The sequence below is a fragment of the Myotis myotis genome, unplaced genomic scaffold, assembly GCF_014108235.1.
Source record: "Myotis myotis isolate mMyoMyo1 unplaced genomic scaffold, mMyoMyo1.p scaffold_m19_p_7, whole genome shotgun sequence".
NCBI classification, from domain to species: Eukaryota; Metazoa; Chordata; class Mammalia; order Chiroptera; family Vespertilionidae; genus Myotis; species Myotis myotis.
The window spans coordinates 29,611,810-29,628,570 of NW_023416379.1; the positions used below are offsets into that span (position 1 = coordinate 29,611,810).

Genomic DNA, 16,761 nt, shown 5'->3' on the forward strand with positions numbered 1-16,761 from the left:
GGGGGTGACTCATAGATCAGACCCCAGGCTGCGTTTAGGAAGGGCCCCCTTCCTCCACCTTGTCCATGACACTTGAGAGAAATCCATCCCGGTTTTCGTTTGGGAGTAGCATGACACTGCATCTAGCATACCGTTTCCTAGGAGAAATTAGGAATCCCTTTCTCCAAGACATTTCTTTCTTGCTTGCTTTTTTTGTTCTTTGTTAATCCTCATCCAAGGACATTTTTCCATTCATCTTTTACAAAGAGTGGAAGAGAGAAACATTGATGTGAGAGAAACAATCGATTGGTTGCCTCCTGCACACACCCTGTCCAGGGCCAGGGCCGGGGAGGAGCCTGCAACCAAGGTACGTACCCTTGACCTGATGGAACCCAGGACCCTTCGGTCTGCAGGCTGATGCTCTATCCACTGAGCCATACTGGCTAGGGTTCTCCGAGACATTTCTTAAAAGAAGGCCTGCTTCATTGATGCAGTGTATGCCAAGAAAATATGTGACCTAGGTAACAAGTCTGTATATCTACTTTCTCTTATTCAGGCAGCAATACGGAAAGAACTAAATGAATTTAAAAGCACAGAAATGGAAGTGCACGAAGAGAGTCGGCAGTTTACAAGGTAAGTGGACACAATTCAGTTTAGCATATTAAAAATGATCAAGATGGTAAGTTTTATGTTATGTGTATTTTACCACAATTGAATTTTTAAAAAATACAATCTAACATAATACCATCTAATGAACATTTCTAAAATTAAGTCTTGTTTTTTCTCTCAAAGAAGTCTGAGTCATTCTAAAGGGCTATATTTGGTTTCTTTTTCATTTTATTTCCTGGGTGAGAAGACAAGCTTTTTGAAGAGACTCAGTTAACATTTTATGCCCTGAACAGATGCTGGTGGGAGCTGGTGTGGGTACTTATGTGTCTGCTTTGGACTCACAGTAGACATACTTAGAGAGGAGAGAAACTCAGTTTTCAGAACATGTCACTTAAAATAGGAATCCCATGTTCACTGGTGCCACAGAAGCTCTCTGTAATCCTGCCATCTTTCCTCCCAACACCCTTCAGGCTTCTAAGCCCTGAGTGATCATGTCATCTGACCCCCCACCCCCACCCCAATTCACAGGTGTTCTGGATGTTTCTATCAAAGGTTTACATGCTTTGTTTTATACAACAGGTGTGTTCCTAAAAATTTGAAAGTCAATCAAATCCTTAAGAATTAAATTGTTAGGAAACAAACCAAAATAGACGATTCCATGGAGACTTCTTTCTGGGAAACATGCCCCGATCCCCTAGGCTGGAAACAGCCTCTGGAGGGCAGCCCTCCATCAGGTGCCACCGTTAATGCTGAGGCTCTGGTGACAGGGATGTTGCTGCTGGAGAGCATGTGGCATGGATGGAAGTAGGATTTAATAGCAGACCTCCTCCCTGACGTTTATGGGGCTGTCTTGCTCCACAGCTACTGTTCCTATAATAACCATGTCTGGTGTGCAGAAGAAATCCCCTTTCTGCTAGGATATTTCTTGTGTGTTTTGTTTTCTCCAATGGCATGTTTGTTTGCTTATTTATTTATTTACTGAGAGAGGGAGAGGGAGGGAGGGAGGGAGAGAGAGAGAGAGAGAGAGAGAGAGAGAGAGAGAGAGAGAGAGAGAAAGAGAGAGAGAATATGCATACAGGACTTTCAGACATCCTGAATGTATGGGGCTTCTCTCTGTCTGAAGGCTTCATGCTGTCATAATCTACACAGACGCCCGTCACATGCCAATATCAAGCCAGACCTAAGTGTTCTCTCTTTTCCCCCCTCTATTTCTGGGGTCAGGAGAAGTTCTTGCTAATGTCTGATACCTGTGGTCACACTGTGGCAGTAAAGTTGATCAGAATAAGGTGGCTGGATATTTATGGTGACATCGAACTGGCTGGGACCTCCAGGCAACTGGGAAGGTGGCATTTTTCGTGTCTTTTGTGTCCTGACCCCTGAGATGTAGTGACTGTATCAATCCAGTCTTTGTCATTCAGGATAATTTTACTTCTCTGTAGTTTTCCTAAAAATTGTAGTATTTGATCCCCTCATTTCATTTGATGGCATTATATAAAGAATAAATTATAATAAAAATAATTAAAATTCTAAAATGCCTTTTTATGGAAGTCCTCATTTTATGAAAAATAAGCATTTACACTGAAAGAGGCTCTTTCTCTTCTGTTATACTCTATAAAAAAGTAAAAAAAATAAGATGCAGGGAGAAGTAAAGGTCATTTCTTTTTCAGAGATGTCTTTTTAATGTGAACAAATAATGGTCTAAATAAGCTTTCAAACAGTATAAAAATTTGTCAAGTAAAAATGAAAACTCCCTTCAGTTCTTCCCCGGTTTTATTCTCATTCAAACCAGTAACCACTGGTGGAAGTTTGGTGTAGATCAGTGATGGCGAACCTTTTGAGCTCGACGTGTCAGCATTTTGAAAAACCCTAACTTGCCCTAACCGGTTTGGCTCAGTGGATAGAGCGTCGGACTGCGGACTGAAGGGTCCCGGGTTCCATTCCGGTCAAGGGCATGTACCTTGGTTGCGGGCACATCCTCCGTGGGGAGTGTGCAGGAGGCAGCTGAATCGATGTTTCTCTCTCATCGATGTTTCTAACTCTCTATCCCCCTCTCTTCCTTCCTTTCTGTAAAATATCAATAAAATATATATTAAAAAAAAAAAAAAAAAAAAAAGAAAAACCCTAACTTAACTCTGGTGCCGTGTCACATAGAGAAATTTTTTGATATTTGCAACCATAGTAAAACAAAGACTTATATTTTTGATATTTATTTTATATATTTAAATGCCATTTAACAAAGAAAAATCAACCAAAAAATGAGTTTGTGTGTCACCTCTGACACGCATGTCATAGGTTCACCATCACTGGTGTAGATCCTTCTAGACATTTTTTCTGTGCATTTACAAACATATATGTGCATATGTATTTACATATATATACACACACACACACACACACATACATCTGCCTATATATATATATATATATATACACACACACACACACATCCTCAGTCACACACAAAACAGCATTCACAAAATTTTTCCATATTAGTATATATCTTATTAATTTGAATGATTCTATGGTATTTCATAGGTATTATGCCATAACTTCCTGAACAGTTATTCTATTGATAGATGTTTATGGAATTTTTAGTTTTTCGTTAGTAAAATGATGCTGTCTTTTGAGTTCCTTTATAAATGTATCTTTTTGCTCGCACACCAGTATTTCTGTATTAGTCCCATAAGTGGATTTCCTAGGTCACAGGAAATATTTTTACATTTTGAGAGATACTATTCTGTGACCTACAGTTTACGAGCACCCCCTCATCACCATGTGGGGGTGATGATGGTGGAGAAGAGGCCTATATTCGAAAGAATAAACATTAATATCCTATTTCACTGATTTCTGTAAAGTTGAGCATCTTTACATACCTTTATTGACCATTTATTTTTCATTCTTTGATTTGTCTTGACCAATTTTTTTTGGGTTGTTTATCTTCTTCTTATGGATTAGTAAAAACTCAGATATTGAGTCACTACATATCACAATACTTTCCCCCAATGTATTGCTAACATTTTAACTTTTTTATGGTTTTCTATTTAAATGTTTGCATATTTAAATTTGTATTGTTATTTTTTTTTAAATATATTTTATTGATTTTTTTACAGAGAGGAAGGGAGAGGGATAGAGAGTTAGAAACACTGATGAGAGAGAAACATCGATCAGCTGCCTCCTGCACACTCCCTACTGGGTATGTGCCTGCAACCAAGGTACATGCCCTTGGCGGGAGTCGAACCTGGGGCCCTTGAGTCCGCAGGCCGACGCTTTATCCACTGAGCCAAACTGGTTAGGGCTGTTATTTTTTAATTTACTGTCTTGTGTCCTAAAGAGGAGGGCCAAGATTATAAAAGTACTAGAGGCCGGTGTACAACATTCGTGCACTGGCTGGGGGGAGTTAGGCGGAGGGCGCGTCCCTGAGCCCGGCCTGCACCCTCTCACAGTCTGGGACCCCTTGGGGTCCTTCACGCTGCCACAGAGGCAAGAGAGGCTCCTGCCAGCGCCAGCCGTGAGCCTGGCTTCTGGATGAGTGGCATCTCCCCTGTGGTCAATTTGCATATTAGCCTTTTATTATATAGGACTAGAACTAGAGGCCCAGTGCATGAATTCATGCATGGGTGGGGTCCGGCCGGCCCAGCCCCGATCGCAGATTGGGGCCGGGCCTGTCAGGAGGAGGAGACAGCAGAAAGTTGGCAGGCTGGCCTGCCCTAATTGGGGCTGATAAAAAGCCGGGCCAGCTGGGGGGAGGGGCCGAGGGCAATTGGCTAATGGGCCCTGCCCCTGATTGGGATGGGGGGGCCAATTGGGGGCAGGGCCAGCCATGGGAAGGGGCTGTGGGTTGTGGGCTGTCCAACCCAGCCCCCGAATGGGTTGGGGGGGCCAACCAGGGATCAGCAGCCTGAGGGAGGGGCCATGGGTGGTTGGCCAGCCAGCCTTGAACCTGATAGGAGTGGGGAGGTTGATCGGAGGTGGCTGGGCATGGGGAAGGACTGCAGGAGGTTGCCTGCCCAACCCCACCCCCTATTGGGGTGGGGGGGCAATCAGGGGCAGGGCCAGCTACGGGGAGGTGCGGGGTCATCGGGGGTGGAGTTGGCTGGGGGAAGGGGCTGTAGGAAGTTGGCCAGCCAGTCCCACCCCCTATTGGGGTTGAGAGGGTCATGAGGGGTGGGGCAAGCTGGGGGGAGGAGCTGAGGTCCACCAGGTGGGGTGGGCCAATCAGGGGCGGGATCAGCCAAAAAAAAAGCTGCCGAGGGGGCTGGCCAGCAGCCCCACCATCAATCGGGGTGGGAGAGGCCAATCAGGGATAGGCTGTGGGCGATTGGCTGGCTGGCCCCACCCCTCGTCAGGCTGGTTCGCTGGTCACAGTGGGCATCATAACAACCATTATTATGGTCATTACAGCATTCTGATTACTGGCTTTTTATATATATAGACCAGAGGCCTGGTGCATGAATTCGTGCACCAGTGGGGTCCCTCTGCCTGGCCTGCGGGATCGGGCCAAAATCAGCTCTCCGACATCCTCTGAGGGGTCCTGGATTGCGAGAAGGCACAGGCCAGACCGAGGGACCCCACCAGTGCACAATGGGGGCCAGGGAGGGACGTGGGAGGTTGGCCATCTAGAGAGGGACTGTGGGAGGGCTCCAGGGCTCTGGCCCATCTCGCTCAGTCCCAATCGGCTGGACCCAGCAGCAAGTTAACCTACCAGAGTGTCTGCCCCCCGGTGGTCAGTGCACGTCATAATGACTGGTCAACTGGTCGACTGTCTGCCCCCTGGTGGTTAGTGCATGTATGTCATAGCAACTGGTCAACTGTCTTCCCCCTGCTGGTCAGAGTACATCATAGCAAGCAGTTAAGTGGCCTTAGCATATCATTAGCATATTACACTTTGATTGGTTGAATGGCTAACTGGACGACCGGACACTTAGCATATTAGGCTTTTATTATATAGGATTGCCTTTAGTTTTTACGTGTGTTTTTGTTTTACACTTAGATCTTTCATCCTTTGGGCAATTATTTGGATTTATGATTCAAAAGAGTAAACTAGCTTTACTTTGTTCTAAATCAATAGTCATTGTCCCACTGCGATTTATTTCCCCTCGGTGTAAACTTTTCCTTTTAATGTACACGTGGGTCAGTTTCCAGATTCTTTAGTGTGCTCTAGTGAGCTATTGTCTATCCTTGCACTGTGTCACACTGTTTACTTAGAATAGTACATTTTATAGTATATTTTTATATCTGGTGGGGTATTTTCTCACCTTGGAAATTCCGTTGGCTATTTTTCTGTATTTGCTCATCTGCAGAAATTTAGAGTATGCTTGTTGTGTTCCATAAAATAGTCTATTAATATCTCCATTGTTTAAGTACATATGAATAGATGCAAATAGGGATGAGCTTCATTTCAAAAGAAAATTATAGATTTTGGGGGATAATAGTTGATATCAAAGGTAAGTTTTACTAAAGTTTTCAAAAAAATATATTGATTAACACTCTTCCAAATGTCTTTCCAGATAAGGAAAAATTAAATATTCATATCACTGCGATGAATATGCCTTGCTTAAGTATTCTTAAAAACTTGGCAGGAAAGCAAATATCTACTGTTTTTCCTTTCATTTCTATTACATCATTAGATTTGCCTTTTGGCTCTGAGACTTATGAAAATCATGCATATGATTACCAGATTGTTTTCATTATTTCTTTTAGGAGGAGAAAGTTTTGGTAAACACTGCTGTGTCTAATCCAAATGATACAAATATACGATAATGTTTTACATTTAGAAAACTGCTCATGTAGAAGATAGTGGTGTTCTTAGCACCAGCCATCCTTGGAGGGCATAAACAAGCTGTTGATCATTACCTAGCCTCTTAGATGCAACCTAGATACAGAGCAACTCACTTATTAGCTCTTCTTATTAGTGTCAGACATTATCTCCTTACATCAAGTAAACATTTCCTTTACAACCTAAATCTATTAACTCCCGGGGCATTTGGGGGTGTTAAAAGGGTTGAGACAGCCCTGCTCCCTCTGCCCAGGTACCTCGTTATCCAGAGATAATCTCCCACACAGTGATGGATCAGTCAACACTGGACGGAACACTTCCCATATGTAGCTTTTTTTTTTTTTTTTTTTTTTTGCTTCTGTATCTCTGGATAGAAACCAAAAAAGCTGATTACATTGGTTGCCTCTGGGAAGGAGAAGTGGGTGACTGGGATCAGGCATGAGAGGGATTCTTTTCACTGCTTACTCTTTGGGCCTTTTGAATTTTTGAAACATAAGAATGTATTACATAGTCAAAAAAGCCTTGAAAAATAAAGGAGCTATTCCCTACTCCTTTTGTAAATGAGAAGTTCATTTATTGAATAATGTGCTGGTGCTGATATTAAATGTGACACTCTTGCTATTGGTGTACCAGAAGACACCTTGGAAACCCCCATCATGAATACATTTTGGGACATGTTTGGTCTGTAGTGGTGGAGAATTGTAGTGATGCACTCTTTCCTCTAGTTCCCCAGGTTTCTCCCAGTATTTTGCAGATATCTGTCTGGAATTAGAATGGACTTTAGTCCCATGTAACAAGGGTGAGGACCAGTGGGCCCTGCAAGAGTTCATTCTGTGGCCTGACAGGTACCAAGCCCTAACCTTGGTCCCTTAGAACACTTGCTGCTTATCCGGCCAGCCACATCCTGAATTTTCTCTCCGCAGCAGCTGCCTGCCCACACCACTGTTCAAAATCCCAAAGACCATAGGAAGGGCCATTGCATTCTGAAAGGAGATCACCATGGCAAAGGAAAGCCACTTTCCTTTCCATGGGAAATAGAATTTCTACAATTTAAAATCATTCCCTAAACCAGTGATGGTGAACCTATGACATGCGTGTCAGAGGTGACACGCGAACTCATTTTTTTGGTTGATTTTTCTTTGTTAAATGGCGTTTAAATATATAAAATAAATATCAAAAATATAAGTCTTTGTTTTACTATGGTTGCAAATATCAAAAAATTTCTCTATGTGACACGGCACCAGAGTTAAGTTAGGGTTTTTCAAAATGCTGACACGCCGAGCTCAAAGGGTTCGCCATCACTGCCCTAAACCAAGGGTCGCCAACCGCTGATCCGGGGACCACTGGCGGTCCGTGAGGCCTGAAAGGTTGGCGACTGCTGCTCTAAACCATGAAGGCAAATTGTATGAAAGGTTAGCTTTTATTTAAAAACTAAAATTTTTTTTTAAACTATATTTTGAAATGGTTACAGCTGAGTACTAATATTATGGGTAATTATATTTTTCTTCTGGAAATTCTGTTTTCCAATGTTGTTGTGTCAAGTGTATGAGATTTATAATCAAGAGAATATTATTTTTTTAATTGAGTTTTGTAAATAAGAACATTTTTAGAGTGTGTAATGCAGTACTTATATTAAGGAATATTATGAAAGATTAATAGAATCATTGAATTGATGCTCTTAGAATAAAAACAGGCCTCAAGGGATCGTTGGCATAATGTTAAGTGGAAAAATCAGGATACTGACTGAGTGTATATATGGCAGAAGTGTTTTATTTAAAATTCAGATGCATAGAAAAAAATTAGGAAATGATATAAAAAACTCTTAATGGTTTGTTATGGGGCTATAGTTTTTTATTTTTTTCTTTGCTCTACTTTTCAAATTTTCTTGATGTGGTTATGTTGAGGTGTGTCTTTAAAGCAATTATCTCATTCTATAACATCCTGTGGTATTACTATCTTAGGTGGATTGGCTGATTTGGCTCAGTGGATAGAGCGTTGGCCTGCAGTCTGAAGGGTCCCAGGTTCAATTCCGGTCAAGGGCACATGCCTAGGTTGCGGGCTTGATCCCCAGTGGTGAGGCAGCTAATCAATGATTCTCTCTCATCATTGATGTTTCTGTCTCTCTCTCCCTCTTCCTTCCTCTCTGAAATCAATAAAAATATTTAAAAAATAAAAATAAACCACTTTTTCAGCTTCCAGATATGCTTATGAACATGGAACAGGGCAGAAATGACACATGGGACCAAAATAAAAATTAAGAGTCCCCCACAGAGGAAGAAGAGGGCTGCTTCTGCAGTGGCACTTTCTTTCATAGGTGCCCCATGTACTTGCTGCTTGGACAAAAACCTGAAAGAGTTGCAAAATGCTGCTTTACCCACCAGACTGGAAATCATGGCTCAGCATTTGAAATAATATAATCCCATCCAACCTGCGGTCTGTTTTCTTGGGTAGAGCAAGGAGCTGTGGTTTAGGAGAACCTCCTCATTTGTTTAACATAAGTGTGTGTGCTGGACATGTAGAGCCTTTTAAACAAAGGGAAAATTAATTATTCACGATTTCTGTGTATAAGAAATAGAGACGTATAGGAAAGTTCATATTTTACATTTGTGAGTAATTTTATATTTTATATCACCTGAATGAATTTAAAGGAGTACATTTTTAAAAATAAATTATGGAGGGATCATATTGAAAAGAACTTTTTTATGGGAAAAAAAATATTTTTTTCTGCATTCCTTGACTTAAGAAGAGTTTTTTCCCCCCTATTTACTTCCTCTCAATAATATGGGAATAAGAAAAGTGTATTGCAATTTTAACAAGAAGAAGAAAATATGGATAACTCCAAATTTGAGTCTCTGGAAAGTTCTGGAGAAAAAAAGAGCAGCCGGAAAAACTTGAGTACCCTTAGGGCACAGTAAATGTCTTTATTGCTCCATCAACTGGAAGCCTAAAGCCAAACTGTCATTCTGTCAGATAGGCAAACTTCTCAGGAGGCAAAGCTGAGGTTTTTTAGGTTTCAAAATAAATGCAAACTGCTGAGTGGTAACAAACTGTATAACAATTTGCATTTTCAGTACCTCTAGCACAGTGGTTCTCAACCTTCCTAATGCCGCGACCCTTTAATACAGTTCCTCATGTTGTGGTGACCCCCAATTTCATTGTTACAAATTGAACATAATTAAAGCATAGTGATTAATCACAAAAACAGTATGTAATTATATATGTGTTTTCCGATGGTCTTAGGTGACCCCTGTGAAAGGGTCGTTCGACCCCCAAAGGGGTCGCGACCCACAGGTTGAGACCCGTTGCTCTAGAAGAACATTTTAGAGCTGAATTTGAACATAAGGTGCCTAATTTAAACCGGATGTAAATACCCTTTTCTGATTGGATAGTGCGAGAAAATATATGTTTGTTTTTACCGAATCTGTCAGCCCATATGAAAAGCGGGAACATTGCTGAGCCCCAGGTCGTGGGCATATTATTGCATTCACACTATTAGTTGGTCACCTTCCTCTCTTAGCCGCCCTTGAAGCTGTGCTGATGGCCTGTGACTCCCAAGCAATCCAGACTGTGGAACTCACTCTCTAGTGGGATCCATGAACAGACTGTGTCTGCAGAAAAAACAAAAACCTCCTTCCAGTGCAAATTTTAGAAATGTTTTTACAGGACACTTTCCAGGAAAATGCTGGGCTTGAGAAGGCTCTAACTCCCTTCAGGTCCACTGACTGCTCACTTTGTTTCCCAGCCCGATTTTTAATTTACCTTCTTCATTCCATGGACTTCCCCGATGGGAAGAGAAAGCCTCTCGTGTCGTGTTCCCCCAAACTTGTCCTTTGAATCCAGGACACTGTGGGGTGTTGCTCTATGGAGCCCAGCAGATCAGGAGAGGGCTAAAATGATGGCTAAATTACGTGAGTTTGTAGAGCCTGGAAAAACTGGACCTAACCGAGAGGGATTTGGGTAGCTTGTGGGGTAAAGACACTGCAGGGGCTGTTTATTTGTGTCAGCAGGCCCCCTCCGTGGGCTGTGGGCAGTGCTGGGCTCCCTGCATGGTGGGAGCGATGCTGCTTGTTTCAGACCCTTGGCCATGACTGGACTGGCTTTTCTAGTAATTGCAAGAAGTTTGTACAGGGCCCAAGGATTTGAGTTGCCAGTATGAGGCTTTAGACTAGAAGCATTTTAAAAGGTAGCACATTTAACAAGATAGAAAGTGCAAGGGCAGGCTTACAAAAAAATATATATATCTGTTATCTGTATGGTTGTACATATGCTTAGTATGTTGCCTATAGAACGTTTAGAAGGAAATTTCAGCAGGCATTTGGAAATTCAGGTGTGGAAAGTAGATTTTGAGTCCTCCTCGGGAGGTGAGAACAGGCTAAAGGTAATGAAATGGTGACTACTTGTGGATGTTTCCTTGTATAACGACAAACCAGGTGTAACCAAAACCTTTATGAAAATCTCCCTCTGCTCAGTACAGCTAGAACATGATCCTCAAGGATAGGGGTGCTTTGTGTATCGATGGCTCTGCATCCTGGGAGGATATAATCAGTGTCTCTAGAACAGGGGCTGCCTCTGCTTTCTGACGTAACACTTATAGCAGCATTCTGTTATGACAGTAATTTATAACAGTAATTCATTGGGGGGCTGTGTAGAGCCACCTCTAAGTACAGACATTCCCATACCTTACTCAGTTCACTGAATACAGCCTGTGTCTCTGTACCACACACTCACTCAGCGTTTCCATTTGCTTATTTCAGGTTTCATCGTCCGTAATGAGGTGCGAGACTCTTTGGAAACATAGACTGATCATCTTTGGGGGCAGCCTCGCTTCCTAAACACCTGATACTGCATTGCACTGGGATTTGACTGTGTGTGTTTCCATTTAACTTGTGGTGAAGGAAGCATGTGGAAAGTGCTCCCCACCTGTACAGCCCAGATGTGGCCAACAAGCCAAGGGTCGGGTGTAGTGACCCTGCTGTCCAGCATGGGCACTGATGGTAAGGGACACAATGGTTGCACCAGTTATTCTTCATCAGGGGTTTTAATCAAAGAAGATGAGCAGAAGACAATCGCTGGCTCCCTGTTACCAGAAAGCCAAATTTTAGAGTGCAGGTTAAAGGGGGTGAGCCGGGGATGGAATGTCTGGGCATTGGTAAGGGGTGGGGGTTGAAAAACAGAAAGAAAGAGAAAATTTCATTATGTTAATGAAAAAAGAACATTGAAACTTAAATGTATTTTTGAAGAAGGCTTTTGATAGCTGAGAACTTATTAAGGGCTTGGGGGTCTAGTCACCCCCTGTGGATTCCTTAGACACCTGATCCTAGAAGAATATTCTTTCACCCTTATGTTGGTGCAGTATAGTACCATTATTTTGTATTGTGCCAGTGAATCTAATTGCCACAAATAAGTCTGAGTGTTTTCATGCATCTTTTTCTTAAATGCAAGAGGCTTTCATGGACTTTAACAAGCATGCTTACCCAAATTCTGTTGCATGCTTTAAGTAGCATAGCTATATACACTTCACTTTTTTTTTTTAGACTCTTTACCTAATGCACCAACCTCCTGCAAGGAAAACAGGACTGGGAATAAATTCAGATGGGATGTGACCCTATTAGTCTGTAGCAAGCTTTAGAAATAAATCTGTTGGTCTTTCCCTAGCTTGATTATCTTCCAAGTTGAAACAACCATGCTTGATCTAAGGAAGATAATATTGACAATCACACCTTTTAAAAAATCCTGAATCCAAAATTAAAACTTAAGCAAGATGCAAGTGTTCTGCCCGCAGTTAGCTTTGAGTGGGACTGCAAAGGAATACTTAATTTCAGTGCTGCATTAAGTTGAATTGCTGCTATTAAAAAGATAAAGTACATGGATCAAAAAAAAAAAAACTCACCCAAAGATATATAAGAACACGGAAAATTTTTGCTAAGTTGAGAATGAGGAGAATCTTATTTTGTGTTTTATGTCTCTGCAGATTGCATCCATAAATATAATATTGACTTTCAGTGCAAAAAAAAAAAAAAAAAAATAGGTGACTTTAAAGTTATGGAAGGTGTCCCTATGAGCCTACAGTCAGTATTGTTTACATTAATAAACCCTCTATTTCATCTTACTATTTTCCATGGAGTCACAGGCACAGCATGGCTTCTGCTCTCAAACATGTGACCACATGTAAATACTACCTTGCATTTCATTGTTTGTTCACAATTGTTTTGGGCCCCCTTTTATTAAAAACACATGCTTTGTGTAATAAGACAAGACCTAACTAGACTTATTTTCTGAAATGATTCTGATTCATAATATGGAGGACTATAATTTTCGATCTCAACCAAAAAGCAAACATTCATCTGGTGGATAAATTTGGATCCTGCCATTTATTTATATTTGATATTTTAAAGAACTCCTTGAAATGGGGGGTGATTTTGCTTAAAAGTGAAAAAAAAATTGGCCCCATTTAGTCTATTACAACAAACCAGGACCATTTATAACTGAAAATTGACCAGCATTGTTGCAACTCTTGCCACACTCAGCCACATGCTGTTAGTGAAATGGCGTAGGATTTCTGCACTGGTGTCATTTCAGTAATAGGATCAGATATATTTTTGCTCTGAAAAAATGTTTCTGCATGCCAAGTGGGTTTCTCCGGCTGAGGTTGAGTCCATTTCATAGTGCTTACATCCAGCTATAGACATGACCTATGTTCGCATTTTTTCCTGAAGTCATTACATTATTTTATTATTATTTTGTTGTCTTAGGAAAAATACCAAGGAATGTAATGTTATTTTAATTTTCTATACTTACGATTTTTTAACAAATCACGAGGCCTCACTTCCATAAAAATGGTAAACATAAGACATCACTGTTTTATTACTCCTATACATGTCAAAGAAAGTCCCCACTTAATTGATAAAAGGCACAGTTTTTTCCCCTCTAGTGGTGCATGAAATGCAATTTTTTATTCCTACAATGAGTGCATCCAAACAAAAATGAGAATCTGGTGCCTCGATCCATTGTTTTTCTTGTATGATAGGTCAAATTTAGGAACTACCCACACTTTTTCTTCATACTGATTTATATGCTTAGAGAAAATTTTAAGAGACAAGCTTAAAAGTAAGTAAATAAATAAATAAATAAATAAAAATTAACTGTGGCTAGTCTGAAATATAAGGCTTGGAACCACCAGTTACTTCATTAATTGATTCTTTAAATAAAAAGCTGTGGAAAGAAACGAAGGGTTGTGAACTAAGCTGTATTCTGCAGAATAGGCTCTATTTCCATAGCTAATTCTAAAAGGCGGAAACACTGCATACCCACCCCAGCAGCCCATCCAGAGGCCTTGTGCTTGGGAGCCCTGGAAGGATGTGAAGGTGTGAACACCACCCCCACCATTGCAATACAAGTATGCCTCTGCCTGAGCCTTTCTACAGTTTCAGCATTTCTGCAATCCAACCCATACGCTGCAGTTCTGTGGAGAAAATAAATGTGTGTGTTAATTGTATTGTTGTTACACAGCTCCAGGTTAGGCTGAAGTGTGTGGGTTTTCCTGAGTCTCCAAGATATGATTCAGGGAAAAAAACAAATCCATCTCCAGGAAGGTGCCAGGTAGGAAAGAACTAGACAGACTGTAAGTAGCCATTTCCATCGTTCCTAAAATGGAGAAAGGAGCATTAGCATTAAGGGCTTAAAAAGATGCCATGGGCTTAGCATCTTCAGGGTCATTACCAATCAGCCTCACAAATGAGACCTCTGGTGAGCAGCATTAATTTAGGGCAGCCTGCCTGATAGTTTCCTGTGTATGTGAAATGTCTTGCATTTTTTATCGTCAATATTGTTCACCCTTATGTTAACACCTTAAATTATTTACATTAAACCTATAATATTCAGAGAACCATTTTGGGTATTTCAATAACTTTTAAATGGAGGAAAAGGCAAACTCACCTCTCTCTCTCTGAAAAACTGACTTTCTGGTTTTATTTTTATATCCTTTATTAGTACAATGATTTTTCACTTATCTTTTTCTACTGTTAGTAAATATATTCTGTAAGTAGAAAGTTCTGAGATTTAAGTGAAGATCTATTTAAAGACATAGAGGAATTGCATATACCCTTCAAATATGATCCAATATTGGAAATGAGAGATAAGTTCTTTAAACCCATAATTCGGGTTTTACACACTGCAGTTAATTCAGTGCTACACTGGCACTTTAAAAAAAATACAGTAACTTATAGGAGAGAAAAATCTGCTACACGCCTGTAAGTTCCACACTTTAACACATAACAGCCATTATATGTATACTTAATGGAGTCAGACAGACACAACTTTCAAAAATTATACTGTATTCACAATAGAAAAAGGAAGTCTTGTCTACCGCATAGTTGTATGCCCACATTTAAACAGGGAAGGTTTCTTTTCTTCCTTTCTTGCTCAGAATTTTCTTCAGTGTTATTATTTTGTAAGTGGTCCCAGCAGCACATTTCACAGAGTGAGAAATCTCTTTCAGAATAGGTGAGAAAAAAATCAAACTTGTACAAGACATATAAATTTATATCATTTCATCAGTATGGTAGTTCATGCATTCCTAAATTCCAGTCATGTTTTAAGCCTAACCTTACTAGTAAAAGTATATACTTTGAAACAAAAGTTAATTTTTTCACATCGTTAGAATATGCTGTGAACACTGAGAAACCACTTAGATGCAGTTTCTTACCAAGTTGTCTCTTGGCCATTATTGAGTATATGCTCTCTACTGGTACTTAGGGGTGGGCTATATCAGTTCGTTTTATTTTACTAAGCAGAATGAACTTCTAGAACTAAAGTCCTAGAGGAGAAAAGTAATCATCAAATTAATAGGCCCATCTTTCTGAGAGAAAGCACGTTTCCGGCTAGTTCAAACCCAAGTTTCAAAGAGTAGCATGGGACTCTACTATAATTTGGCAGTGACCAAAGGGTGGCAGGGACAAAAGGCAGAATACTCCCAAACCATTCACCATTCATTCTCTCTCTCTCTCTCTCTCTCTCTCTCTCTCTCTCTCTCTCTCTCTCTCTCTCTCTCTCTCTCTCTGTCTCTCTCTCTCTCTCTCTCGCATCATTATGCTTTAGCTCTGCATGGAAATGTGCACCGCCACTAGTATTTCTAGAAAACAACAGAAACATAGGCTACTTAAGCTTTTTCAAAGACAGGGCCATCCCAAATTAACAAATCCCATTGTATATGCTGTAAGATTTCTAGGAGTAAAAAAAAAAAAAGGAGAATACTATGGCATTTATTCCCACTGAAAGCCAACTTATAGGCAAGGGAGTCATTTTTAGCTATGCCAGGATTTGCTGCACACACACACAGACAAGTCATTTTGCTTGTTGCACTGCTAGCACAGCTGTACATATGAGCAAAGCACTGTGGATCAGTGTTTCTCAGTGGGGATGCTGTTGGCATTTGGAGCTGAGCAATTCTTTGTTGTACAGAAATGTCCCATACATTGCAAGCTGTTTACTATCCCAGGCCCCTGCTGACTAGCTGCCAGTATTACGCCCAGTAAAAATCAAATGTAAAAAGCCTTTCCCCATGTTCAAATGCCCTCCTAGGAGGGCAGTTGCCCCTCCTGTGAATACCACTGTCTACTGCATTTTAGGGCATTAAAAATGCAGGAAAAGTGTCTGTCTCAAAACATGTCTCGGCTGCCTTGCATTTCTTTGGGCCTTGAATCATTTCATCCCCCTTCATTTCTCGAACCTTCTGCTTCGATGCAGCTTTAATTTGCCCGTTCTTGAGGGAGGTGGTTACTGGCCAGCCATGGCAGTTCTAAAGGGCATATCCACTTGGGTAGTCCCTGGACGTACTTAACGGAGAGATTTCACAATGAGCAAACTTTTTCATTTTTTGACCTCATAATTTTACTTCAGAACTACACTGTTGTGCATAATCCTTGTCAATGTCACGAGGATCCTTGCATAGTTTAACCACAAACATGATGGTTGACAGTCCACATAAACAAAACCTGTGGTCTATGAGCATTACCATTAGATTTTTACCTGGGAAGCTGCAACTTATGAGTTCCAAAACAATCACCTGTTTATCATAAGAAAGAAGCATTTAATCCATATGCCAGTGTTTGAATTCCCCCTGTATACATGTAGTTATGTAGCTCAACTTTCCTAAAATTTGTGAATTGTGAAGGAAATGTGGGGTAGGTGTGGATTGTATCTACATTTGCTTCTATACTTCAATGCTGATGATGCCCAAAACAGGATGAGTTTGACCTAGGTGAAACATTATTACACTGTACTACCAATACCTAAATATACTTACTCTCTTTGTTGCTTTTTATGACCAAACCAGAATATTAAATATGTCTCTGAAATGATTTGGATGAACTGTGGCTAATAGAATGGAATTAATTTAA

At 40.7% G+C, this 16,761-nt stretch overlaps 1 protein-coding gene across 6 annotated transcripts in view; it reads left to right on the forward strand.

The window, feature by feature from the left end:
* PHACTR2 (phosphatase and actin regulator 2) overlaps positions 1-16,028 on the forward strand; it is a 237,796-nt gene extending 221,768 nt beyond the window's left edge. For all 6 annotated transcript variants that reach the window (XM_036316601.1, XM_036316602.1, XM_036316605.1 and 3 more), the window contains 2 exons: positions 536-612; positions 11,119-16,028. In XM_036316601.1, coding sequence (XP_036172494.1) covers positions 536-612; positions 11,119-11,134 — 93 coding nt within the window. In that variant the 3' untranslated portion in view covers positions 11,135-16,028. The remainder of the gene's footprint in view (positions 1-535; positions 613-11,118) is intronic.
* The last annotated feature ends 733 nt before the right edge of the window (positions 16,029-16,761 follow it).